The 27,332-nt window shown below is 41.8% G+C and overlaps 5 protein-coding genes and 1 long non-coding RNA gene across 7 annotated transcripts; 3 read left to right on the plus strand and 3 right to left on the minus strand.

Annotated features, from left to right (window-relative positions):
- Positions 1-173: 173 nt before the first annotated feature.
- LOC108093166 lies at positions 174-13,056 on the plus strand. The gene is given in 6 exon segments (XM_017193118.2): positions 174-819; positions 7,301-7,547; positions 7,625-7,748; positions 7,868-10,332; positions 11,073-11,152; positions 11,154-13,056. Coding segments are annotated over 6 exon segments (5,247 nt in total). The 5' UTR covers positions 174-264; the 3' UTR covers positions 12,930-13,056.
- Positions 863-5,132, minus strand: LOC108093167. Of its 2 annotated transcripts, none has more exons than XM_017193120.2 (3): positions 4,843-5,132; positions 2,586-2,843; positions 863-2,227 (listed from the first exon to the last, which is right to left on the minus strand). In XM_017193120.2, exons 2-3 carry the CDS (start codon positions 2,643-2,645, stop codon positions 1,205-1,207), a joined length of 1,083 nt encoding a protein of 360 aa, XP_017048609.1. In that variant the 5' UTR covers positions 2,646-2,843; positions 4,843-5,132; the 3' UTR covers positions 863-1,204. The 2 variants fall into 2 exon arrangements, with proteins under 2 accessions (XP_017048609.1, XP_017048610.1); XM_017193121.2 differs by lacking the exon at positions 4,843-5,132 and adding an exon at positions 2,926-3,032.
- Positions 5,639-6,115, minus strand: LOC108093168. The gene is made up of 2 exons (XR_001771469.2): positions 5,920-6,115; positions 5,639-5,775 (listed from the first exon to the last, which is right to left on the minus strand). It is a non-coding gene; the product is annotated as an uncharacterized LOC108093168 (long non-coding RNA).
- Positions 13,057-13,348: 292 nt separating the features above from the next.
- LOC108093027 (putative uncharacterized protein DDB_G0294196) lies at positions 13,349-15,575 on the minus strand. Its single transcript, XM_017192930.1, has 3 exons — positions 15,491-15,575; positions 14,687-14,790; positions 13,349-14,163 (listed from the first exon to the last, which is right to left on the minus strand). Exons 1-3 carry the CDS (start codon positions 15,573-15,575, stop codon positions 13,441-13,443), a joined length of 912 nt encoding a protein of 303 aa, XP_017048419.1. The 3' UTR covers positions 13,349-13,440.
- Positions 15,576-16,321: 746 nt separating this feature from the next.
- LOC108093266 lies at positions 16,322-18,583 on the plus strand. Its single transcript, XM_017193244.2, has one exon. The coding sequence runs from the start codon at positions 16,444-16,446 to the stop codon at positions 18,508-18,510; it is 2,067 nt and encodes a 688-aa protein (XP_017048733.1). The 5' UTR covers positions 16,322-16,443; the 3' UTR covers positions 18,511-18,583.
- Positions 18,584-18,952: 369 nt separating this feature from the next.
- On the plus strand, positions 18,953-19,781 carry LOC108093049. The gene is made up of 2 exons (XM_017192957.1): positions 18,953-19,306; positions 19,502-19,781. Exons 1-2 carry the CDS (start codon positions 19,146-19,148, stop codon positions 19,590-19,592), a joined length of 252 nt encoding a protein of 83 aa, XP_017048446.1. The 5' UTR covers positions 18,953-19,145; the 3' UTR covers positions 19,593-19,781.
- Positions 19,782-27,332: the final 7,551 nt, after the last annotated feature.

Raw genomic sequence — 27,332 nt, forward strand, 5'->3', positions numbered from 1 at the left:
TGTGCCCGTTTGCTGGAAAGCCGAAATAGTCACCTAGAACTTAGCGGTCTATTGTGAACGGATTACATTACGCGGGATATTTAAATTTGAAAGAGTCCCAAAATATTTTGACTTATTTTTGTTCATACATAGGAAGCCTTTACTTTAACATCTAAGCTAAATCCCCTCACTTGTAAACCTTATTTAAAACATAACGAGCGTGTCGTGCAACAAAATTACTAGTTTTATTCCCCGACCCGTGCAAAATCGTTAGTATTTTGCAAAATGTTGAAAAAATTCGTGGAAGTGAACGCGGAATGCAGCCCCTCGGCCAATCCCTACGAGGTGCGAACCTATCTGGGCAACGAAACGTCGCCGGAGTGGAAGGCAGAGAACTGCCCGCCCCGTGATCGCGTCTGCCAAAAGAAGCCGCCCAACTCCACGATCTCCCAAGTGCTGACCATCGAGGATGAGTTGCGTCGGATCCACCAGAAGGCCGAGGAGTCGCGCTTTATTAAACCTTTCAAAAAATGGTGTGCCCTCTACGATGAGCACACCATGTGCATCATACCGCAACGCACTCCTCAAGAGCTAAAAACCCATGCCGAGATGCGGGAGCGGCTGCTGCTCGCTCGCAAGGATTTTGGCCTGGTCGAGCACGATGCCAGGTTGGACAGAACATGCCCCAAGGATTTGGTCGTCCTCAACAGTCCAATGGACATGGGCGAGGAGGAGGAACAGGCCGAAGAGGGCGAAGAAGAAGAGGAGGGGGAGGTCAAGCCACAACTGGCAACTCCTGAGTGCAGCTCTGACATGATCATCATTCCTGACAAGCGCATGGTGAGTGAAAAGACATTAAAATAAATATTAACGAAACTTTAAATACATTTTGAATATATATTTAACTTTTTTGATCGAAAAAACGGTAATCATTAGAATGATCAACCTTAAATTCTAATTAAAAAGTATGCTCTCATTAAAATGTGCTTCAACTAAAAAGCCAGTTAATAGCTTTGCTGAATTATAGGATTTTATTAAGTACTTTTATACATAACAGAAATCAATTTTGATTTAATCCGATTTTATATTAATGATTTAGAAAGTGAAAATGAAAGATTCTTTATGAATTTCAGTAAAACTTTGTTCTTGTTTCATAAATTATGTAGGACTATAATATGGCATTGAAGTATAGGCTAGCTTAGTTTATGTAAGTATTTAAAGACTTTTACTCGATTAACTCGATGTCATCGATGTCCGCTAAGATGCTGCCTGGCAAATCCGAAAGAGAGCTAGTTACCGGATCCGTTTGACCATCTCCGCTCGCCAGCGAGAGGGTGTGATAAGCTCCGGAAACAGCCTGCTGTTGCATATGCACACCCAGCTGGGAAATCAGTTCCAGAGCCTGAACGTCAGAGTTCATCAAGGCGAACTGATGAATAATGGCCAGGTGGGGGAACACTCCATTCAGCAGAGTGGTGGTGCCTGCATTCATCTGGTCATCCAAGCTCTCCGGTTGTGGTGAGAGATCCACCACTTCTGCTTCCTTTTCTGGAGTGCTGGCTAGTGAAGGTATCATTGTAGGCTCACAGGTGACCAGTTCCACTTCATCGTTATCCTCAAGGTGATCGGACATCAGACTATTCTCACTAGAGAGATTAACAAAGTCGGCTTTGAGCAGATCTTTGTTAGCGCCTTCAGTTGGATTAGCCAGTTCCTTTTGCATGAAGTTGGGCAGGGCATGCTTGAATTCAACAATTATATCTTCTACAGGGAGATCCTGATTCAAAGGACTGTCGCCTTGGTAGCCCAACTCGTCCGCTTCGTACTTGTACTTTCCACGAAACCGGTTTAGCCAGCGATAGGAGGGTCTGAAGGAAGGCAGGTTTAAGACCGCAGCCATCCTCAGGGCAGTTTCCTTTAGTTTTTGGTTCTTTATGCTTATGTTCAAGTGGAGTTTGTTGCATCTTTCTACCCATTCGTGAAGTAGGAAACTAATGGCACTCATTTCGAACTTTCGGCGCTTGCGCGTCATCTCCTCGATTATAATAGAGGCATCCGCTTCGCTCAAGCTGGCCAACTGTTGGAGCAGGTCCTTTTTCTTGTCCAGGATGCGTCGTATTTGTGTGGCACAGCAGTGGAACATCTTGGCCAGGCTGTTTCTGGAGATATTGGTTTCCTCATAGTATCGAATCACCGCAATCTTCTCGTAGAAAGTTAAGATGTTACGTTCATTGCGACGAGATTTGATCTACGATAAAATAAGAGTAAAATATGATTACAAATTAAACAATTAAAAATTCATATTTTATTTTACTATCTATTATAGTATCTCAAAAAGTCTGAGAGGGTATAAAAACATCCTTTTGACAAAGGGATCATACCAAAGAACTGTATATAGAAATCCTTGACCTTCAAGGCTCAAGGGTAAATACATATTTAATACGCTATACATGGACGTGTTTGTATGTATGGAAGTGTGTACATACAATACATTTCCAACGTGTCTGACGGCCGCGTGCTCACTTGAGGTAAGTTGTAAAATCCACCCTCAGCGGGCCGCTTAAAGGCCAAGTTAACATATCTGGCTTCCCCTTGGGTCAACTTACCCCTTTGTTGTTATTGTTGCGGCGCAGCGTCGCCGTTGGTAATGCCGCAATAGCTGCCATTTAGATAGTATTTTTAACTGAACGTTTACTATTTATTTGCTCCTCCTTTCTCCTTGTCCTCTCTTTCTTATTTTTCCCCAAACTGCGCAGCAGCTTTTTCGCTCAGTCAACTGCGCTTTTGTTGTTGAATGGCCCCAAAGATCATGCGTCAGAAAGAGATAGCACGTGGGTGTGCGCGTGTGTGTGACTCCTTTGAAGCTGCCACATAGAAATCGCAATAAAACAGAAATAAAAGCGTTATTAATACTGCCCATGCAAATAGCAAATTGTTATTAGTCACTTTTATGAGTGTTGGCACGGCACGTTCTCAAATTCGCATTGCCTCTATATAAGCTTTTGTTGTTGCTGGTCTGACATTTTAACAATTACTGAGTAATAGCACTTGCCCTGCTTTTCGGTTCCGCCTCGTGTGTCTGTGTCCGTGCCTGCGCGTATGTGTGTGAGCTCTTCGCGCGCTCCGTATGAAATAAAAACGGTTCACTATGCTCAGCCAGTCCCTTTTGCGTGGTGTTTGTTGTTGTAGCAACACAAACGACACTTGCAGCTGTTACTGTCGCACAGTGGTCGACAAAATACTAGTGGTTTGAACTAAAATGAAAACCACTGAAACGATATGCTCCGTCAAAGCAGACGAAAGTTTAACCACTTAACAAAGGTCTTAGTTCAACTGATTGCTGATCTTGGGTTGGTGAGAAATGAGCAGATAAGAACCATTTCTACCCATGGGTACATAAAAGCAACAGAACTTGTGAGGGAAATCACTTTAGATGACATTGAACTAGTACCATTTACCAGATCAATAGTTCCATTAAGAATGGATTTAACTTTTGTATAGAATTGCTAAATCGAAAACATAAAAGTATTCCCTTCAATGATTAAAAAAAAGTATTTTATTTGTATTCTTACATAATAAATAAAAATATTAAACCACTCGTATAAATTAATAACCTAAGAAAACTGCATGTGTTCCTATGCTTATGACCCAAGCTGTGTTCGTTGTTGGTCTAGTGCACTGTGCATTGTGCATATGCAAAAGCAATGTGGCTGCAGTCGCTTCGCTTTTGTTTCACTTGCGTTAACGTTTTGCCGCGTATGTTTGTTATGTCTCGATTGTTGTTGTTAGGGGGCGTGGGCCGAAGAGAAGGGGGTGGAAAGGCTATAGGCCGGGCTAACGATTAAAATACGATTCCTATGCAATTGCTTCTCTTCAGAAACCTCTCTTTATCTCGCCTAATTAACTTCTTAGAGATAAGAACCTGTCTACTCTTTGAACGATTCGTTTGCCACTTAAAGTGATATAAAGGCGTTTTAATGTTTAATGGGCATTCCTAGCTAGTGTGTTTTATCAATAGACATAAAGCAATTTAGATTCATTTAAGATCACTGAGGTTAACTTGTGCCATAAAAATAAAAATTCAGTATTTATTTCAAAGTTCAGTCTTGGTTCGAAATTTAGTGTATTAAAAACCTAAAGGACCCCTTTTCGATAAGAACGTCTCAATTTTTGGAGCCATTCCTTTTTTTCTCACATGCGCCGCCTGCCGTAGTTTATTGGCTGTGCACTTTGGCTTGGCATCTGTGTTTCGGTATCCACACACGTTTCGTTGGGCGGCTGCACCTGGCAAATACCAATTTTAATTCGAATTCAAAGTCATCACCGAGATTGTTTTTGCAGCCTCAGCATCTTTGAGGCAAACAGCTGCCTTTAGATTGATTAGTTTTTCTTAAAGGCCTGTCTATGTTTCTGTTTTTTATTTTCTTAAAAAAAGGGGAAACTACTTAAATTAAATAATATTGCTTGTTAAGGATATTGATATCTTACTAAAATAAGAATACTTAAGTTTGTTAAAAATATAAGTGTAGGTATCTTGCCATATAATTACATCCTCAACACGCTTTCACAGCATAACGCCTAAAAGGAATTTACCTATATATATGTACATACATGTTAAAGTTCATTGGACAGCTCAGTACACCTGTCTTCGGCAAGATCTCTCTGCAATTCCCCCTTGTGGAGAGAGCCCCCCTGAGGTCCATCGTAACCCTACCCAGCTTGACATTTTGCCAACGCGCCTATTTTCGAGGGGGTTGCGTAGTGGAACCGACTTGTGCTGTTGGCAACTGCGCCTTTGCATTGGTATTTGTATTGGTATTGACGTGGTCGTATGCCATAACTGCGCGATACAGCGCTGCTCACCTGGTTCACCTGGTCCGCTGGTACTATATGTCTCGAATTGTGTTGCTGTAGTTGTTGTTGCTCTTCTTGTTGTTGTTTGTGTTGTTGTTGTTGTTGCTGCAGCACGCTACTAGATGACTTGTTTGTTCTGCAGCCGAGTTAGCTTCGTATTTGCTCGGGGGTCCGGGTTTCTGGTCTCGGGCTGGTCGGCTTTCAGTTTGGTTTTTGGTCGAACGAGAGCGATAAGATTCCGTGATGTGGCACTAAGCGCTGTTCGTTGTTTACTGCTCTGTGCATGGGACGCCTCTGTTTTGTTTGGTGGCCGTCATCGTGGCCAGCCAGCCATAGAGGCACACTCACCCATACGGACGCACCCCGAACCCATACCCATACCCAGCGGGAAAAACCTGTGGAAAATATGCTTCTTTCCTCTGCTTTCTTCATACAAGAAATGTGTGGAAAACCTGCTCTACCCCTTCCTTTGCTCCCTTCTCTCCTTGCCAACTCCACGGGGGTGACACACAAAAGGCAGGGGTAGAGGAGGTTTTCCAGTGGATCTACAGCTGCTCAAAGCAGGACAAAATCCACTGGATCTACAGCTGCCGAAAGCAGGGCAAAATCCACTGGATCTACAGCTGCCGAAAGCAGGGCAAAATCCACTGGTTTTTGTCCTGAAAAAACCAGTGGAAATCCACTGGTTTTTGTACTGAAAAAACCAGTGGAAATCCTGCTGCCTAACGCAGGACAAAATCCACTGGTTTTTGGCCTTCCCGCTTTTCAGAATTTCCACATGCAAAACAGCAATAAAAAAGAATACTTTTTAAATTGGTATATGCATTTATTAATCTATTTACAGTCCAAGGGCTTTATGACAAAAGTATTGTTGTATGTTTTATTTTTTGCCTTAGTGAACGGTGAACGCAGATCATCTTGATATGTCGTTTCTGAGTGACTCTGAAAATAAAAACCATAATACATTAATATATTACATATTAATACAAATAATAAATATATAAAAAGTAATGGAAAAAATAGAGAAATTTAGAAAAATAAGTAATAAACATAGTAAAAAGCATGGGGACACAGGACTGTACTTACAAATGCTTCTGGATTGGCTTCGGCATCGGAGTCCAAATGGCCGAGTTCTTCAAATAATGAAATCGGAAATCCCCGCTTGCGCACGTTCAGATTTGCCATTAATATTGACATATGGGCCAGAATCTTTGATGTCGAATCTATTACAAATTTTATGAAAATAAACATTTGTTTGTTCTTGTGAAATTGAAAAATAAATTTAAATAAAAAACTTACTTACTTACTTGACAACCGCCTCTGGCGGCTAATATTTAGTTTTCGTAAAAATGCTTATGTTCACCATATCCGTAACGCTGAAATAAGGATATACAAACAAAAATATTTATGTTATAACTTACCTTTATCTTGTTTTTTAGAATAAACTTAACTTTTTTTCACTTTTGACACATTTTGCACGACATTTTATACTGATGTGACCGTGCATATTCTGAAGAAAGACAATAATTAGTCACAACTTCGTTGTAACTTATGGTCATATTCAGAAACCCACCCCATTTAGCGGTCCGAAATTATTTACCCCTTCCCAACGCCTGCCAAAAGAAGTAGGTTTTCATCTATCCCTACCCCTACGCCTGCCAAAAGCAGTAGGTTTTCCACTGGTTTTTTCAGGACAAAAAAACCTACTTCCCACTTTCCCGCTGGGTACCCATGCACACGGTGTGCCATATACCACCTCGTATAGCGCGGCGACATCAGGTCGTTATAGTCAGTCTAGTTGGCATTTCGTGCTTACCTTATGCCGCTTACTAACTTCTTGATGAGCGCAGAAAAATACAGAAATAAGAGGAAGAAAAAAAACACAAGACGGCGGCGAAACAGGCCTCCCAGTACATGCCGTACAGTACGATACGATACGATACGATACCAAACCAAGACCAAGACGAAAAACACACAAACGCCTCCTATATACGGGGCGGCGGGCATCGGTGGCGTATGCGTGCTATTTTCAGCCGCATTAAAAGCTTATGGCCATGGCCAGGAAAACAGAGTCGCCGAGTGAAAGCACAGAGCTTGCACAGAGCCCAGCGCCGATAACTGGCCATATGTTACCCAATCGCCAGACAAGACTATTGGGTTTCTCAATTATTCAGTTGGCCGGTATATCCTAACTTTATTCGGGTTCAACTACATAAGCCTTTTATTGACCCCAATCGCTGGGGAAAAAAGGCTGTTAAATTATGCATTAACAACTGTTTTTTTACTTAAATGCCTTTCATTTTTTTTTTAACTGCATAGCCATGCAGAGATAAGTAATTGTTATATTTTATTGTGATTTTATAAGAGAAAGGATTTGCTTATCTTTGCATTGCTTTACCCTTTAATCCTCTTGAATTCCTAAGTAAGTTCCTCATTAACTAATGGTATAACTTTCCCTGCCTAATAGTTGGAGTTAAAGCGTCCCAAGAGTCGCATCTACTTGAACGAGACTGAAGTGGGTCCCCTGGAGCAACTGCCCTTCCCGTCCTACAACCCGCGTGTCCTGCAAGAGGGCTTAGAAGGCGAGAACATCAAGACCTTCGACATCATAGAGGGCTGTAGTCCGCAGGACCTGTGGACCTGGAATGTGGGCTACCAGAATCGCGAACGAGAGTTGGATGAGGACTTCATCGCCGCCTCCCTGCCAAAATATGGTGGGTACTTAACTAGGGGATTTTCCCTTTCATCAGAAGATTGGCCATTCTAATCTAGCTTCATCGAAACATCGCAGAAAACGACGGAGAACTTACACTCTATAACATACCGCAGCAGTTGGATAAGACTTTCACCGCGGAGATTGTGTTTGGAAATCGAAATATTTATCCCGAACCGAAGATGGAATCCTACCGATTGCAGTAAGTATAGTAAAATAAGAAACATCTCTCTAAAATCAAATATTTTAAATACATATATATAAAATGTTTAGTTTCCAAAGAATTTGTTAAAAACTATAGTGCTTGTTCCTAAAATACAGATACTATAACCGCCCCAGTGAGATTGGGGCTATTATAATAGCCTTCGTGGAGAGCTTTCGTTTGAATCCCGATTTCTGGACAGCCGGTACAATGGATAATATTCTGAAGCGCGGTGTGAAGTTAACTAAGAAGAGCGCCAAGTTAAATTACAAATCGGAAACGAACGATTTTGACATAATTGAACAGGTAGTAGAACGCGATGCAGCTGTGGAGATCAAGATCCACTTTTCCGGACTCTTGAAAAACGAACCAAATATGTACAAGGCTCTGGCTCTGTTCTTCTCTAAGTACAATGCCTGCATTTTCACATCCCGAGATCTCTTCCTGCTGATCTGGAAACGCTGCTTGAACTCGTACTATATCTTCGATCCCAATGGTCGGGATGAAAACTGCGAGCGGGACTTCGAGGAGGGAAAGTGCTCGTTGATGGCCACCCGATATACAGAGCATTTGGTGCATTTGATTACCAAGTTCAGTGACCTGCAGCCCCAGGATGAGTTCAATATCTTTGAGATAGCTTTGACGCAGTATGGAAAACTGAAGGAACCCCCCATCAAAGCGGGGCCAGATGAGGAGTACCACAAACTCTGGGCGGTGGTAAATGAGAACTTTGCCGTGAAAACTGCGGGAACTGGTGGCATTCATCAGCCGATTTCCGGAAACGAGAAGAATGCCTCGTTGGTTGTCTCCTTGATAGCCCTGATTTACTCGGAATTCGAACTGGCCAAGTTGTGGAAACCGGGCACCGTGGACGATGTCATCAGGTATGGCGTGGCCTATTACAAAACCCTTCGCAAGAAGTTCCGTTTGGACGGAAAGCGTTGGAAGAACAAGAAGCCCCATTTGAATGTGGTGGACCTGCCGGAAATGTTCCTCATGGGTGCTTTTAAGGCCACGGTTCGCAAGTATCCCTTTATGATTAACGGGCATGTGGCGGACTGCAAGAACTACTTGGAATCCCAGCTCACGATGGCTCTTCATCAGTTGTTCAACATGCCTCAGTGGCCATCGGCTTTGCTCCAGATCGACAATTCCGTACTGGGTTTGTGGCGAGACAGGGAGTTCTTCTATGTCTTCGATCCGTTCAGGAGGAATCGAACTGGTTTGGTGGTGGATCCCGATGATTATACCATCAAGGGCTTGGCTGTGCTGCAATTGCACGCCACCTTCGACTCTTTTGTTAGAGTTCTGTACATGAACGCCTTGAAGATGCGACGAGGTGGCAAGTTCTTCATCCACGGCATTCGAACGGGTTGCATAAGACCCTTGCAGGTGATGACCCCACAAACTAATAAGTTCCCCGGCCTGCAAATGGGTCTACCTACCTTCACGGATGAACCGCCGCTTCCAGAGTTAAAACAGAAGAAGAGTATCGAGAGTATTCCGGAGGAGGAGCGATTCCCCACCGTCGATGAAGCGGAGATGGTCGATGATCTGATCAACATGATTATTAATAGTATTATTAAGGAGCTGCCGGAACCGCAGCCGAAGAGACCACAGCTCTACAAGCCTGCCCAGAAGGTTCTTCTTCGAACGGATCAGGAGAATCTGAAGGCCCTGAGACTGAAGATCAAACGGGGCTACGAACTCGGCCAGGAGGAAGAGGAGGATCTCAAGAGGGTCCTCACCGTGGAGGAGGAGGTGGCTCTCAAGAGTAACTTCAAGGCTCTGCCAGATGGCTCTTGGATCCTAATGGGCACCACGCAACTGCCTCTTTTGGATGAGGAGATGGCCAAGCTGGGAGGTCTGCTCGCTGGCTTGGTGGCCATGGCAGTTTCCTCCAAGTACAAGCTATCCACTTGGAATGCCGATCTCATTGAGTTCTCCTTGGAATCGGCCAACAGCTTTGGAGATGATTATCAGAACTACGAATACATATTGGCCTGTCTTTTGGCCAAGAAACTGCCGGATATTTCCATTGGCGAGAGCAACTTTAGCTTGGAAGTCAAGAAGGTGGTCAAGTCCTCGGTTATGGTGCCCCTGCGACAGGTTTTGGTGGATCTCCTGGTGGACAACAACAGGTTGCTGCTCGTCTGCCAGCGCTTCTCCTGCGTGATCTTCAAGCGCTACAACTTCGTGTACATGTTCATTGGCTTCCCCTGCAATGCCATCGGCTATCGAAAAGGAGGATCTGGCCCTGCTTGCCTCCTTCGCTTTGTGGAACTGGACGCCCTGATCAAGCGCATCGAGTTCGGCTGCAATCCCCAGGGCTGTTCGGTGATGAACTTCATCGTGGCCTGCATCCAAATGGTGGACAATAACATTCACGGCAGATTCAGAGCTTGGGGCAAGGCCGATGACGATAATGAAGTCAAACAGGAGACGGCGAGACAGAAGAAGCTGAAGGAGCAGCGACTGGAGAAGATGCGCTTCATCGATGAGGAACTCAAGAAGGAGAACGAACGCATCCAGATGTTCCTCAAGGCCAAGCAGGAGCACATGGACAGGAAGGCGGGAATCAAACGTGAGTATTCTCTCAGATTAATATAATATAAACTCACTAATGAGGTTCACAAAGTGTTTTTATATTACCTTTTATATTACGGGTTTATGGGTTTGAACTTGTTCTCTGCAGAAATTGTTAGGGGACTATGTTAAATATAATATTATATGTAAACTTAAAAATCCTAGTTTTTTTGAATATCTGAGGAAAGTACTCTTCCAAATATGGAATGAAATACATTGTTGAATTCGTAATGAAATTTCAAATCCGATGGCATTCACACCTAAAATTTTTGAAGTTTGTTAATATCGCGTAAAAAAATGGTGATGTTACTCCTTACAAAAAATGCAAAAATTGTCCAAAAATCATTTTTTTTAATCGTCTAAAAAGTGATAGGGCTCGTTAGCTTTGGTCATAAGGAGGTCAAAACTGTGTTTAATTGCCTTATTACAACCGAAAACCCAATTAAATAATAGTGTTTTTTATCATTTAAGAAATTCTGCTAATTTTTTTTTAATATTTTTTGTGGAACTACAATGTAATACAATTACAAATTAACTTTTTAAAAGAAACAACAGGTATAGACAGAAAAAATTGTCATGTTAAAATTATTTTTGTGTTGTGTGTCTGTTAGGTAGGTTCGTTGTTTATAAAACAGAGAATAAATATTTATAGTATTTCCATATGAAACAGTTTTGTTCTATAAATTATTATTGCTTTTATTAGTTCATTTAATAAATCCTTTCTATTACCCTTTTCAGCCGAGTACCGTGACATTGGCATCGACGAGGCCGAAGGCGAGGAGGGCGACGAGATGGACGACATGGTCGGCGAGGAGGAGGGCGAGGGGGGAGGGCGAGGGCGAGGAGGAGCTGGAGCTGAAGCACAAGCCCGGCAAGAAGCTGAAGAAGGAGCGCCGCCGCCCGTACAAGCCACGCCCCATCATGTTTGGCTACAGGATGCGCGAGAAGGACTGCAACTTCAAGATCCAGGGCAGCGTGGCACTCGAGGGCCGTGACGAGGGATCCTTCAAGACCATCAAGCCTTGCTACTTCGCCTCGGCCCTGGCCATCCTTAGCTGCTCGCTTCGTCCTCTGAACCAGTGGAATTCCTACAGGATCGATCGGGTTATCAACAATGCCAAGACCATTTCCGCCGGCGTCTGTGAACTGGAATCGGTGTTCGAACGCGTTGTTCGCCACGTGACCATCGACGACTACGAGTTTGATATCTGGATCCGTTGCTTCGAGGCTGCGGGCATGTGGACCCCGACGCCGGTGAAGAAACAAGGTTCTCCGGAGGTGGGTCTCATGATCTTCAAGAAGAAGTTCGGCAAGCTGCTGAATCTGCGGAAGTACATGATCATCTTCACGCCCAACGGAAGCTATGCCCTTTATCACGACGAGTTCTTCCACCTGTTCGATCCTTATGGCAGCATGGAGAAGCCCGGCGGCGGTGAGGAGCAGGAGGACGACGATGATGCGGATGGTGGAGATGGTGGGGATGAGGAGGGAGGAAAGAAGAAGAAGAAGCGCTGTCCCAAGGGACCCAAGCGCTGGCCCGAAAGGAACACCGCCTCGTGGGTTCTCCTCTACGATGTGGATTCCGTGCTCAAGTACATCGATGAGCGCAGTGCAGCGAAGGATTGGAAGGAAAAGAACATGTACAAGTTCTTCGTGGTGGATGTGCTGTCGCACAAGAAGGCGGCGCCGAATGCCAGGATCCTGCAACTGCTCACCGACCTCTCGATCCCGATGACGTGCAGCAACAAGCAGTACGGCCGACCGGAGTACGAGATTTGTGCCACCAACGAATCCCTCGGATGGCTGGAGCTCGAGAATTGTTTGCCTGTGTGGAGCAGGTTGAACCGCAGGAACACGGCTGGCAAGTATCGCAATCTGCCGATCAGCAAGGTCAAGAAGTTCGACATCGAGATCGAGGGCCGGCTGTGGTCCCTGTGGGGCAACCTCCATCCGGAGGCTCCCGTCTTCGCGGACGATGTGAGAGGTCGCCAGTACCTGGCCTGCTATGTGATGGCCTGCTGTGCGGCCAGTGTCTACCGGTTGATGGACTGGAGTCCCCACCTGCTGGACACCATCGTGGTGAGTGGCAACAACTACTTCAAGGAGAGCATCGATCAGATCAGCAAGGAGGACTACGAGTTCTCGCTGGAGAACCTCAACCTCGACTGCTCCATGGACACCATCAACTTTGTGGTCCACATCGAGCACGTCTGCTATGGAAAACTCTACCGCGTGCCCACCTTCAACCGGATGAATCTCTCCGAGGCTCTGATCTACTTCTTCAGCCACTATCAGTTCGGAATTGTTAGCGTGCGGAAGAGATCGCTGGCCATTGGATTCTGTCCGGGTCACGATGGCGGGTACTTCATGTACGATTGCCAGGAGAAGGACCATCCGCTGTTCCCCAAGCAGCAGGGCGCCTCCTACATGCTGCGCACCCGCCACCTCCAGGTGCTCCTCTACTGCGTGGTGGTCACCCTGAACGTGCCCTTCTACAACATCGACTTCAGCATCCACAAGGTGGAGATGCTGCGCGAGGGAGCCACCGTCGAAAACGAGGAGGAGGAGGGCGGCGAGGAGGAGGCTCCGGAGTAGAACAGATGAGGATCAGAGGATCGATTCGTGGGGTATTCGTTGGGTCAGAAGCACATGTTTTGAGTAAATAATAGTTTGGCTAAAATCTAAAGTGGTTTCAATAAATTTTCAAATCTTTTTTAATCGATATTGAGAGTATATTTTATTAAAGGTTAGTCATCTTTTCTGAAAATCTATTTCTATATAATTTAATTGTTGCAAAAAAAGTATTTATTTATTTACTAAATTCAATCATGTGGTGTTTATTATTTTTCTTGATTAACCTATCGCCGAGAAGTATTCGGTTATCTGTCAAAAATGATGACCGTATAATCTTTTTATAAAGAATGTTATTGTTTTACTCGAACCGCTGCGTGACTAATTAAAACCCATCAAGAATAAAAATCATATTCTCTTGAAAGTCGAAATTTAATCGGGTCTCTAAGAACTAAGCTAAACATTTAACAACAATCGGATGAAGCATGGTCAGATGACTGGATGACGTCAGGCGGTGACTCAATATTCGGATGACCTAATGCCGCAGACGACGCTGCTCCTCGGCCTGTTTGTAGTAATAGCCATCGGCACGAAGTTCGTGGGCGGGCTCAGGTTCCAGTTGCTCCTGGGTCTCCAAGTCAGAGGGAGCCATTGGCTGCTGGACATCCAGGATGTAGGGCATCTGCTGCTCCTCCGCCGGCTGATCCTGGAACTGCTGTGGCTGCTGCTCCTGCGGCTGCTCCTGCTGCTCCTGCTGCTGCTCCTGCATCTGGATCTGCTGCATCTGCATCTGCTCCTGGTACTGCTGGTAGGTCAGCTGCTGCTCGGGAACCTGGGCGGGCGGCAGATAGCGGTTGGCCAGCTCCGGCTGCTGCTGGAGCTTCTCCATGACGGGAGCTTCCTCGGGAGCCACCATCTCCATCTGGGGCATCATCATCGGTTCGGCTTCCTCGGGAGCGGGAGCTGGAGCTGCAACTGGAGCAGGTGGCAGGTAGCGAGTGGCGGGCAGGGTCTCCTCCTGATCCACGGGAGCGGGGGGAGTGAGCAGGCTGCTGGGCATCGGCTCCATCTGTCCCTGTTCGTTCGGACGCATGTACTCCACCTGCTCGGGCAGCTCACGCAGCTCCTGCTGCTCGATGCTCATGGACACCGCGTGCTCCGGTCGAGCAGGAGGCAGGTAGCTGCTGCTGGGCTGCAGGTGGGACACATCCGCGGCCGCCAGGCAGGCGCACAAGGCGAGGGTCAGGCAGAAGGTTTTCTTGAAGAGATGGGAAATGAATTAATTCAATTTAATACGATTTTGTAACTAGAACAAATCTATTGTAAATTATATAGCATTTTAATGTTAAAGAACTTAGATGTCTATCAAACTACCCATAAAAAAGGATATTAAGTTTAGACATTTAATTTTCAAAAACTAGCCATAAAAAAAAGGATATTGAGTTAGACATTTGATTTTCAAGTTTTCACAACTAATACATATTTTATGTATACTTAAAAAATTAAAATTCCTGAATTAGTGCCAGATTTTTTATAATTAAAAAAATTCTATTAACTGTGACGAAACATTTTAAGAAATAAAATTAAAAGAAGGCTATTTGTTAATTTTTTGTTAGTTTATAAAAAGTAATATTCAAGTAATGCCCTCGGTAATCTTGATAAATATGTATTCTAGTTCATATTTGTCTTGTCCTTTGTTAGTAATCCTTTTTTAGTAATCCTTTTTTTTAGTAATCCTTTTTGAGTAATCCTTTTTTAGTAATCCTTTGGCGACTACTTACCATCTTGTTGGATGTTTGGCTGTGGAGCGTCTGATGTCGGAAGAGCTGAAAATAATGATATTTATACCAGTACAGCTTCGGGGGAGACCTTCGACTGGGCCAGTCTATAAGTCTATGAGTTCAAACAGTGGGCTTTGAGGCGGGTTCCGTTATTTGCAAAGACCATCGATTTGTCGTCGGTTTTCGGCTTTCGGCTTTGGTTTTTAGTTTTGGCGCATCTCAACAAACAATCAAGCAAACAAACAAACATTCGAATATGCCTTTAAATGCCCGACTATTCGAGCTGAATCATTGCCACTGGCCGCCAAGCAAACCAAACCAATCTGATCCCATCCGATCCGAGTCAAGCCATGGCGAAGCTCCAATTGGATTCAGTTTAAGCCGCTTTTGGCTATTTTCTTACCCTTGCAGAGGGTAATTACGAGTTTGAATGCTCACAACAAAGTCAATTTATAAAGAAATAACCAGAATATAAATAATATGAGTTATAAAGAACACTTTATAACTACCATTATCACCAGTGTTAAATATTAATCTTATATTTTATATATTAAAATCAAACAATTAAAATATATAAATTATATTTTTAATGTATCAACTATTATTATTATATTATTTTAAACCAATCTTTTGGCCAATCTTTAAGATTTTTCTATGGTTTGTATATGGTTGTGCTCAATCATGAACAAATTAAAATATGACTCTCTTATGAATATTTTTTTTGCAGAGTATTTACTCATCACCTGTTCATAATTCACTCTTATCCATTTTTAGCGTTTCTTCTCCCTTTATTTCTGTCTTCACATGCTGACAGGTGGCACTTGACGGGGCGTTTGACAATCTCAATTGCGCTCGAGAGCTCCGGCTCGAGGCGTATAAACTGGAGCATGGCTGGGCTGGGACCCAAGGTTCCCCAAATTTGCTTTTCACTCTCCGGTTTTGGCACGTCCCCTCCTGACCTTCGCGAACGGATTTCACGGTCAATGGATTAGTCCAGCACCTGACCGAAGATGTCTCCGCATCCGATGTCTTCTTCGAGAGGCCGGACCGGAATGGCAAATAGCCAGCCAAGCGAAAAATCCCACATAGTCTTGAGACTACAATTTATTTGTGCTCGCAGAAATCACAAATTTGCATTTAAAAGAGGGATATCAGACTCTAAATATAAAAAGGTTTTTATTCCCTTGCAAAAGGGTATTTTAATTTAGTCAGAAGTTTACAACGCACTGAAGGATACACCTCTTTATAAATTTATTTATTCAATTTAAATTAATTTTAAAGAACAGAGAAGCCTAAATATCTATGCTACCGAATGCAATTGTCATTTAACTGATCCTTTAGTTTGTTAATAAAAATGGAAAAGGATTGTTGGCAATTTTTTTATAAACACTGCATTTTGAGTGGTTTTTCGGTTGTAATAGGGCTTCCTTTCTTATTTTTTTTATTAAAAAGTAGGGAAAAAATCCAAATCTCAATGAAATGTAATTTCTTGTAGAAGAAATAAAGTATTATGCTCGCCATATCATTATTAAAATTATTTTATTAATAATCTACTCTTTTGTTGCGAAAGTTTAAGTTTCGTTATAAGAACTTTTCTACAATCAAGTGCTCATAGTGTTAAAACTCATAGTGTAAATAGTGCTAATTTGGTTATTTCGCATCGGCTTTTCATTCTCCATTTCCTCAGTCAATTTTTAGTAGAAATTTTATAAATTGTATTATAAGTGTTTTTCTTAGCACCTCATTTTATATCAAAAATGTTTGAGTGCAGCCGTTGTGGCCATCAGAAGCGCGATTTGAGGATCAATTCAGACTCAGGTGCCACCAGTTGGTGCAGCAACTGCCATGAACAAACCTTTTTCATGAAGAGCAAATTGGGCAGCAAGCCCACTAGGCCAAAAGAAGGTGTTTCGAGCAACTGGGCCGTCGAGGCCGTGGATCCTCCTAAAAGTGTTGGATCCTTTTCCGTATTGCCCAATAGATTTGGCATTGTGGACAGGAATCTTATCAAAGAAGTGAAACGTGTCCAGCCGCCAGCAGCTCAACTGGATTCATCTTCGAATCCGCGGTCGGAAAGCGAGGAACGCACTCCACGCAACTCGAGTCCTGCAAAAGCGGAGCGAAGATCTCACTCGAAGACCAAAAGTCAGAAATCAGAGGAGATCAAGGGCATTGAACGCTTGAGATCCACTCCTCCTCCGCACTTGGAGCCTTATCGAAGCCTCAGTCCGGTTAATCCCTACGTTAACCTTTCAAAGCAGGAGGATACTTCCAGTGACGAATCTCTTAATCCGAATATGAGGAAGTTGCAGCCTCGATTGTCACCGGATGAGTTTAATGGACCGGAGACCTCCCAACAAGCGAGGGATCGAAATCGAAGACTTTCTTCCGGTTCGGAGGTCGAGAGGAGGTTGTTTGAGAATCTATACTTAGGTCCTGTAATACCCAATGAAAATCAACGCTTTCTGGATCCGGTTAATCCTTATGAAGAGGATAACAAGGCTTCTCAAATTCCTGTGGAGAATATTTCCATCCAGGACATGAGGAAGTTGCATTGGCCATCGTCTACGGATAATTTTATTGGACTGCAGACCAAACCACCAAAGAATCACAGTCTTCGCCTAATATCAGAGTCTATAAGAAGATATGCTCCTAGCTTAAAACTTCAAAGAAGGTTTTTTACCAATCAGCAGAATAATAGAAAAGTAAATTCACCACGAACCAAAATCGAAACAGTCGATTCATCAGAGCTGATAATCCTGCAGGAAAATAGTTCCTCTAAGGAACAAATTTTTAGAGAGACTGGTGGAGCCCAACTTAACAAAAAGAAAAGAAAGGAATCCAAGAGCTCAATAGAAGTTAGTATTTCTAAGAGCTTCGTTAAATCTCTGCGGGAGCAGAAAGCACTAAAAAACAAGGACAGAAAAAAGCGATCATCTAGAAGATACTCGGCATCTAGATACTCAGAACCCAGGACTGAAAGCGAATGGGAAAAAGAGCTGGAAAGGCTTGAGAAGGATGGCACGGACAGGAAAAACTCAGCTACAGGTGGATACACCATTAAGGAACTGTGCGTCTTGGCTTCCACGGTGCAGCGAGCCGAATTCGATCAGATAGAATATGATCCCCTGGAAATGGTGAAGTACATGAAGAGCCTGGCTGGAGATGAGAAGATCGTTATAAGTCCGCCGAAGCCTCAGTTCTCCACGGTGGAGTGTTTGCCAGAGGATCTGCCCAGGCTGCTCGCCGCCAATCCTTTCATATTGAAGCGATCCGAACCCAAGGTGCTGGACATCTCCCGATCTCCAATCCGTTGTCCCGATGCCGATTGCCGGCGACTGTGCTTCGTCTCCGACTTAAACAACCATCTGCTGCTCGATCATGGCGGCTTGCTTCTGGAGCGGATTAAGCCGCGGGAGACCAAGACCTTCTTCCTGGACGTCAACTTGACCAGGCTGGATCAGCCCAAGTGCCACATTGTCTATATGGTGAGGGACAAGGTGATCGACACCCAGGGCGAGATTCTATGTGATCTTTTGCCCGTAATGCTGATGACTGCCCGCACCCAATATCATTTGGTCATCTGGTTGATGACAATTGTGCCCCGGAATTTCCGACCCCGCGCAACTATTGCCGTTTTTCCCACTACGGCTCACAAAGATTGGGGCAATGTTGTTACCAGCCACATCTACGATATCCGGGCATCCCATCAATTGGAAGCCATTTGCCAGGCTCCCTTCATAATGCGTCTGCCCGTTGCGATGATCAACCGGATGACAGAAAACAAAACAAGATTTTTGGGCATCCAGGTGCAAGTATACTGAGGATTGAACACATTCAAAAGCCGTTTTTATTAGAGATAAAATAAATTTCCTAAGTTATTACTTTTTCATAACATTTGAACAATTTGCTGTTTTTATTAGTTGGAAATGGGTTGGCACTGGAATTGTTAAAAACATATTATAAAACATATTAAAAACGTTGCATACTTCTAGGCTTCATGTTCGCTCTCCTCAAAATATTCACTGTATTTAGTTGCCTACTTTTATGGGACATGTGTCGCTGGGAACTAAGCGCACTTCGAAACAAGTGATTGTGATTGTTATATATAGCTTGTTTTAACCATTTAAAAATACACAAAATTTATTGTTGAAAAACTTTTAGGAATAGAATCATTAGATGACATTGTCCAACTAAGCTGGGAAAATTCTTGGTAGACAAATAAAATTGGTTTATAAAAAAGGAATCCCTGGCTTTTTCAGTCTTATTAAACTAGTCAAAAAGGGAGCACCCTTTTCGTTGTGAATCACAAACAGTACACAAAGTCTACATTTAATTTTTAGTTGTCACTTTTGTTTGGTTGCAAGGCAACGCACATTTTAAATTTTTTAGAAATTCTTTCGACTGTAGCTTTTTGTTTTAGTTTCGGCGCCAAAACTATATAATTGAAGAACGGACCATGTCGTCTCAGTTTAGAGAGAAATGTGGTGTTTCGAGCAAAGATGAACTGGCCAACATGGATCCGACTGAAAGCGACTTTGCCCTGGAACTCAAGCCAGCTCCCAAGCAGATCTGCATTCCGGAGCACCAGCGCCAGCGAGTCTCCTGTTCGCAGACCAGGTGAGAATGGATTTAAAACGTATATTTTTTCAAAGGGAAATACTGTTTTTTATGCCTTGGAAGTATATTTTCTCTTTAATTTCTGATATTATATTCTCAAAGTAAAATTATTGGTTGCCGATATTAATTTTAAATTTAAATTATTTGCTTAAAAGTGTTTATTTACTACCCATTTAAAGATTTATTCTCTTTTAGCGTTTACCAGCGAAACACCGCGTTCGAGTTGCCGGACAAGTCCTGGTCGGTCCTTTACTTCGGTGCCGGCAAGGACAGGACCTTAAAGTAGTGGCAGTGGAGCCACAGAATGTGAGATGACCCCAGTGCTTTCCGGATCAAAAGCAATTTAAATCGAATGTCTGCAACTGCCTGGCCCGGCCCACTGATTGACTCCTTCGCCACCGTTGCCATCCAGCAGTCATCCATCAGATGTCGCGAAATGTTATATAAAATTTAAATTCACCCTCGTGCCAGTGCATATTTGATCTTTTTGTGTGGGTTATGGTAATGGCTGTAGCTGTGGCTGTGGCTGCAATTGATGATGCTGTCTTCCCTCCGCCGATTCTGATATGTACGATTGTGATTAATGGAGACGGCGTCATTGAGAGCGATCCGCGGCGCTTCAGACATAACATATAGTACTATACTATTTGCACAACGGTCGCAGAGCGATCCATGATGTCATTCATGGCACCCAGCACATTGAGCCAAGATTGCTCTTGAGAAGTGTCATTTATATCAAAAGCGGAAACAATGGCTTAATGAGACAAATGACGCGATCTAACACATCTGACAGTTTGAAAATACGTGTGAAAAACGAATAAAATTGATGCCCAATTTTTGCAATAATCGTGCTTGTGTCAGTTTTGATAAATTTGCGAATCGTTCCAGCACGATATTCTAATCTTTAACATAGGGCCAATTTTTGGAGTGTCTGCATTCCAAAGAATGATAATCATATTAAAGAAAATTTTTTTATATTTAAATTTTGAAGCTCGTTGAAAAGAAATCTAAAATGGGTAACCACAAATTTGGTTACCTCTTTAAATTTAAAAGAATATTTTTGGCTTGGTTTACATATTCTAAATTATAACTATTCTGGAGTTTCTTTTCGGTACCAAAAATATAAAAAAGTTAATTAAAGCTGAAAATTGGCTTAAACAATTTAAAGTCTGAACATTGGCTTCCATGCTCAAGTGACCTTTTGTGGATCCCCCTCCTCAAATTTATGGTCTGTCTGCGTTGAAAATAGCACCCAAAATAGATTTCTTTCAAGCATGCCAAAATCTGTTTGTCTGCTCGTTAGCATATCTGCATACTGAAATTTTGGCACCATCTTCAGGGGGTGGATTCTAAGATTCCGGACCACATGTCAGCTTTAAGCCCATCTGAAGTGTTCAACCCAGAACGTTTATTTTAATTAATTTAAATGTCTAATCAGAAGCCGAAGGCCATATCGGATTAAAAAACTTCGCATTAATTCACGGCAACAAGTGAAAGCTTTAAATGCCAACGCATTTACGATTATATAATGCTATCAGGTAAGAATACTCTGAATTTTTTTCTACCCTTCGCCGTCAATCAAAAAGTTTACAATCAAGAAATGAATGCCTCACTTCCGTTCTGCATTTTGTTGTGTTCGCTGCATATTTTCCCCATTGCATCTGCAATTTATAAACGAGCTGAAAGTGGCAGTGACATCAGTTCGCACTCTGCTATAACAAGAATGTAATAAAGCCACTTGAGGAAAAAGTGAGATCAGTCCTTGGCAATTAGGTGGAAATTTGTTAAAATTACAAAGCACGTAAAAGTACTAAATTTATAGGGCCAAATTCCTGTGGAAATAGTTGATTGCGTTTGCACCACGAATTCTCGCTGCAAACAAAATATATATTTGCCACATTTTGTGGCCAGCATGTTTCTGTGTTCTAATTGAAATGGACCACGAAATTCTCTGGCTGCGGCTTGCCGCAAACTTCAAAGTTGCGCCTCTCCTTGCCTTCTGATTGATGGTTATGATTGATGGACTCGCACTCGATTTTCGTTTATGTTTCAGGGTTTTTGCCTTTCGTTTTTCGCCAATTTGATACAATTGAACTTTGTCGCATGTCCACACAGAATTCTTTCCATACATTTTGCATCATTTGCATAAAAAAAATATTGGCAAGCTCAAAGTCCAAAGTGCCAAAGTCGACTGTGTTTCCATTTCCCCTTTTTTGTGCGGCTGGTGTTTTTTTTTTTTCTTATGTGGTAAAATCTCACATTTCCATAAGGCAAACATGAGCATAAGCATTAAATTATATATGCACAAGAATTGGCAGAGCCATCGAAGCAACGGCAACTGCATTTGCACTTGCAAGTTGCAACAATCTGAGCAGTACACTTGGAGAAATGGGGAGATAAAGTGGGGAGAACCTTGGAAACTAGAAACATACATGCTGTGTTAAATAAATATCAATATTTAATAGTATGATTTGATAAACATAACTCGTTTATTTATTATAGATGTATTTATTACTAAAGTTATTAAAATGTTATTTAATCACATTAGATAAATATTACTTGTGCTTTTATTATGGTTATATTTATTGCTTAGGGTAGATGACCTTACTGTTAATGCTGGAATACTATTATTAATATACAAATTAAAATAGAAGAAAACTATTATTTTGTGATGAGTTCACATTTCTTTTTTCACAATCCTTTTTTCAAGTGTGATAGGGACATGCAGGGGAGCATTGGGTAAGCGGGGGCTTCTTTGCTCTGGCCAAATTTCGCTTCACTTGTTGTGGTTGTAATTGCTGCTGTTTCCGAGGGGCCGAGGGGGTTTCGGTGGGTGGGGATTGGTTTCTGTCATTGACATGGATGGTCGTCGTGGTTCGTGCCTGCAGCTCAAATGCGTTTTGCATAATTTTAAAGCCTCTTTAAAGCGAAATGCAATTACGGGTTGCGATTTTGTGACCAAAACTATTTCGCGTATTTCCTTTCTTTTTGGAACAAATTGAATTTCACTCCTCGCTGCACATCGAATGGGGGAATGGGGGAAGAGGGGTAATGGATGGAGAGATTTTCCATTTCCCATGCGTCGTATACGTGTTATTTGCGAGTTCGCAAAGCGCGAACAATTTTGATCAATTCGAATGCAATTACTTTCTGCCAATTAAAGGAAAATTGATTAATTAGCCTTAGCGAGTAGATGGAAAATGGTTTATGCTGCACATCTGCCGTTAGCTCTGTCAATTATTCAAGAATTATTAGTTTAATGAAAGCACAAAACTAATGGTCTAAACACACTTTCCACATAAGTCATGGCCGACAAAAATTTCCGAATGAATCAGGTAGTAAATTCTGTTTATTCACATCGATAAAAGTGGCTAACCAGATGATTCAGGTTCTGCTTTTTTTAAGCTGACTCAGAAATGGTTAGAAGTACAAAAATAAAATGTAACATGGCTGGTTCCATCGTTGATCCAATATTATTCTTTTGAATCAATGACAGAAATGACGCGCCCCAATTGAACTTGAACTTGATGTTAAGTGACAGCAATTGAAATGTCTTAATTTTGTACTCAAAATTTGGGTCAACTCGTGCTAAATTTCTTGGAATGCAAACAAGTGAATAATTCTCTTACTTTTAATTACTCGATAAATACTGTACAGACTCTTGTCAAAATTTTACCGAAAACAATTTTTTAAAAATTGCGTAATTTTATGAATATTTTGGAATATGCATAAGACCAGAAACAAAAGCGCTGGCCTAGTGGCCAAAGCAAAGTTGTATTAAACGCATGTGAATGCCGTCTAAGCGTAAATATATTGAAAATCGATTAGTACGGAGTGAACAGGAAAATCAACAAAATGGAAATGACAACGCCAGACAACGTGGCTCTGGGAACTGGTGGCCACGCATAATTCTTGACTTGCTGGCTCCGGGGCAGAAGTACAGTGAGAATAAAGAATTTACAGATATCATTTTACATTTAAAAAATCTTTATTTAAACAGGTGTAATAAGAGTTAGCCTCAACACAATATAAAACCTCAGTTATAAGAAAAACAAAAGCTGTATTCGATACAATACAACCGTCTGAATAAAAGTGTATAGAATATAATTAATTTTTGTATTTTGAACAAAGCTTAAACATATTTTTGGATATGCATATTTTTCCTATACTAGCCTTTTGATTTTTTTTTTCCGTGTACAGTAATCATCAATGACAAAGTCTGATGCTGCCGGCGGCAGGTTGCAGTTGGCTTGGACTGCTGACCACCGGTGACCAGTAACCCGTAACCAGTAACTAGTGACCAGTGACCAGTGACCAGTGACCAGTGACCATTATCGCCAGCTGCCCAACAAGTTGTCTTCAATTAGCGCCAATCGCAGCACAACAACGAAAAGCAATTAAGTCACGCAGTGCCAAGCATCTTGGGTGTTCTGATGCCGCTTATCAAATATTTTTTAACTGAAAACTTATTACCGAAAGTATCCCAAACTTGGTTATCGGTTAAGTAAGTTATGTTATGAAGAGATTTGCATAATTGGAAAACCGTTGACTAACTAGTTTTAAGATGAATATCTGTGCCTCTCTCCTTTGCTGGTGGATTTGCATACTGCATGTGCATTACTCACCGCATTTTTTCATGATTCATTCCCATAACCTTCAATTGTTTATAAACCCACTACATAAACCCTAACCAAATCGGCCGTTAAATATGATTGGAGTCTGCTGTGTTTATCGAGCATTTGTCTTCCCGCAAGTTCGAGTTGGTTATTTTGGAATCTAAGTTTCAGCATGTTTATTCGCATTTTATGATCGCTTTGTTTTCTTGATTTCAATTTTTTTCGGATTGGGGTCTCAGTGGTGCGGTTCAAAAATGTAGCGAATATTCCGGAATACATTTTTTCTCTTATTAGTGGAGCATACCCAGACGCAAATCCCCGAAGATCGACACATGTTGCGCCAGTCGATTTGTTTTTTTGGAAAATATATTTGGATACAAGCGAAATGTGCGAAAAATTGCTACATCTGGCAGATGTAATGAGCAGGAAACAGTGGGGGTGATTCAGGGATTATTTGTCTGGTTTTATATGCAACAACTCGTCGAAAGGTCTAGTTAAATTAGTTGCATTATTGTTTTAATTACTTTTACTATGTTTTGTTTATTTGAAATTATTGAATACCATTAGAAGAATACATTTATTACCATCATTAATTGAATGTTTTATCCTCAATTCACAGTGCCGTGTTTAATTACTTTTAGATGGTCTTGCGTCTTATTCTGAAAATCCAAAATAATAATAAACATCTTCTCTAGTTACTCTACTTTAAATATATGTTTAATCTTAAAAGTTTCCCTAATTTCATATTATTTTCCTGTTGACCAATCGTTTTACCTTAGCCACTGCAAATATCCAATCATATTTTTACTCTGATACAAACACATTTGTGTCCACGTACTGCGACGTCTTCGGTGGGTCAATGTCATGCCAGAAATGACGCTTCGTGTGTTTATTTAGGCTCTGCTGTGGGGGCAGCTGAGAAAATCTTTTAAATTGCCATAAATTACAAGAATTGGGCGAATAATGTTAGATACGGCTGCCAAAGTTGCGCAAACAGTCGCGGGAGTCAAGTGCAGAGTGCCGATGGACAGAATAGATCCAGATCGAGATCGAAACCGGGCAGAAATAAAACGGAATGAATGTGTTTGGCCTCTGATGGCCCCAAAAGAGTTGAGCTATCGCATAAATCATGGGCGACCTTGCCCAGTAAAGATCGTCATTTAAGATTTTATTCGAATTTTCTGGGTGTTAATGTCCGGAGAAATAGTTTGTTCACACAGTTTCTCTTTGGAATTTTATATCGTAACTATTTGCTCGTTAAAGATAGCCTGAATTTAATCACAGCTACACACAAAATAAAAGTTCCCATTTATTTCTATTTACAAAAATTGCAAGTGCTTGATACAGAAAAAATATGTATTAGGTTATTCATCAAATAACAATATATTAATTATACTACACTTCTTTAAATTATTTTTTGAGAGCACTTATACTTCTTTTAATTTACTTTTTTATGCATTTTTTGCTTTTTATTGTAATTAAAATAATGCTCTAAATTAATTATTTTTAAGCTAATCTCTATTAATATTTAAATGTATTTCTTATCCTTTTGTTGGCTAGGTGCTCCTAAATCTATTGAATGCTAAACTGACCTTATGGTCTGTTGCTATTATGATCCATTTTTTTCTGGGTGTATGCTCGTAACATTACACGAATGCTGATGTTTATGCACGGATTTTTTGGGGCAGCTGCCGCACATGTTGGCAGCGAGGCGCCACGCCACCCCACACCACCCACTCAATGCCAATGTCCAGAGCAGATGGCGGCACGCTCGCCCAGCCACCCACATCCACACCCAGATCGGCCCCACCCACAGCCACAGCCTCAGGCACCACCCCACATAGAACGCCCAACGCCCCGGCGATTCTATTTCGATTTGGAAGTCATCCCTATTTTTAGCCAGCCTGGATCATCCTGTGTGGCCAAGCATGGTAACTCTTTCACGTACCATAAATTAATCTATTTCGATTCGCGATTCCCATTTTCCGTCCGGGAAACTATTCTCCATCACAGAATTATGATCCATTTATCTTCATGTGCGGCTCTCATAATTTGTCGAATTACTTTTTTGTTTACAATTTGTTCGCTCGCTTCTTCGATGATTTCTTCCTCGAGTGCGCTCAATTTGTTGAGCGTTCTGTAAACATTTCGTTTGTTTATCAGCTTACAAAGTGCAGCAGATTAATAATAAACTGGACCGTCAATATGACCACTTTATTGGGTGATTGGTTAACCCTCCATCACCAATCCTTCAAAGTTTGTTTCTTTATACACTGAAAGGGGTTGCAATGAAACTATGCAAAAGTTTGCAACTCCATGAAAGTGAATCTTTTGTAAAACTTTTATAAGGCCAGAGAGTTCTTTTAAAAATATATATAATCACTTAAAGTAGAATAACCAAATATATTTTTTCAAGTTACAAGTGTACTTAAAAAGTGTTTACTCATATAATGTCCTGAAATATAATTCGCACAAAAAATGTTATGGAAAAGTGTTGTTTTAATTCGTTTTTTTTAGAAAATATTTAACATACCTAAAAGGCGTTTTTGTGTTCGATAAGGTGCTGATTAATTCCTTGTAGGGTATTTCAGATTCGGATATCAAAGATAACCTCCTTACTTGTTACTTTAAATGGGTCAGGCGCGCACAAGCAATGAAAATGTTAATTTAGCTCCTTGAATACTTTGTTGACGCTTTTGCGGCTAAGGTTGCACTTGTTGATGTTGCTGTTGCTGCTGATGCAGATGTTGCTCGTGTTGCCAGCGCTAATGGTGTTGCTGCCGGGTATTCGGTTGCTACTCGTGTTGCAACTGCTCATGTTGCCACTACACTACATGTTGCCTAAGCAGCTTTGATGTTGCTGCTCTACTTCATTTTGTTTTGGTTGCTATTGCAAGTTTTTTATTTACTTTCTTAATGCGGTTGTTGCTGCTTCAATGTTGCATTGCTCATGTTGCAAAGACTTGAGGGTGTTATTAAATAATTTTACTGTTTGTACAAGACCCACTTAATAAAACTCACAAGCAACAAGTTGCCGAAGCTTGAAAGCTTTTCAGTTTAAATTGTTCAAGTCATACGCACAGTTCTCAAATTTCGGCAGCTTTTCATAGAGAAATTTAACGGAATTAGTTTGTTAGAATTTTTAGATTTTATTGTAACGAAAATTTCCCAGGAAAATTTGGCGCTAGAATGCAAATTTCACCAGACTTTCGTATGATTCATGAACGCTGGCGCTGATCTACGTAATTGTTTATAAATATGGGCGGCGACGGCAGACAGATGGCGTCATTTGTTTGCATTGAATGTGGTCAGGATTTTTAGTATTCCATTTCGGCCATTTCAGGTTGACTAAGCCGCAGAAAGTAAACACAAATCCGCTCGCAACACTTTCCGTGTTGGGCAACAAACAA

The sequence above is a fragment of the Drosophila ficusphila genome, unplaced genomic scaffold (assembly GCF_018152265.1).
Source record: "Drosophila ficusphila isolate 14025-0441.05 unplaced genomic scaffold, ASM1815226v1 contig_106, whole genome shotgun sequence".
NCBI lineage: Eukaryota > Metazoa > Arthropoda > Insecta > Diptera > Drosophilidae > Drosophila > Drosophila ficusphila.

What these genes read in the sequence shown, in the direction of transcription:
- LOC108093167 (XM_017193120.2), bottom strand. Translation starts at nt 2,645, where the DNA reads ATGGCAGCTATTGCGGCATTACCAACGGCGACGCTGCGCCGCAACAAT. An exon ending in GCAACAATAACAACAAAGGG is followed by an intron (nt 2,228 to 2,585) that starts GTAAGTTGACCC and finishes ATTTTATCGTAG; the next exon opens with ATCAAATCTCGTCGCAATGA.
- LOC108093027 (XM_017192930.1), bottom strand. Translation starts at nt 15,575, where the DNA reads ATGCTCCAGTTTATACGCCTCGAGCCGGAGCTCTCGAGCGCAATTGAG. An exon ending in CAAGTGCCACCTGTCAGCAT is followed by an intron (nt 14,791 to 15,490) that starts GTGAAGACAGAA and finishes ATAGACTTATAG; the next exon opens with ACTGGCCCAGTCGAAGGTCT. An exon ending in GCCAAACATCCAACAAGATG is followed by an intron (nt 14,164 to 14,686) that starts GTAAGTAGTCGC and finishes CATCTCTTCAAG; the next exon opens with AAAACCTTCTGCCTGACCCT.
- LOC108093266 (XM_017193244.2), top strand. Translation starts at nt 16,444, where the DNA reads ATGTTTGAGTGCAGCCGTTGTGGCCATCAGAAGCGCGATTTGAGGATC.
- LOC108093049 (XM_017192957.1), top strand. Translation starts at nt 19,146, where the DNA reads ATGTCGTCTCAGTTTAGAGAGAAATGTGGTGTTTCGAGCAAAGATGAA. An exon ending in GTCTCCTGTTCGCAGACCAG is followed by an intron (nt 19,307 to 19,501) that starts GTGAGAATGGAT and finishes ATTCTCTTTTAG; the next exon opens with CGTTTACCAGCGAAACACCG.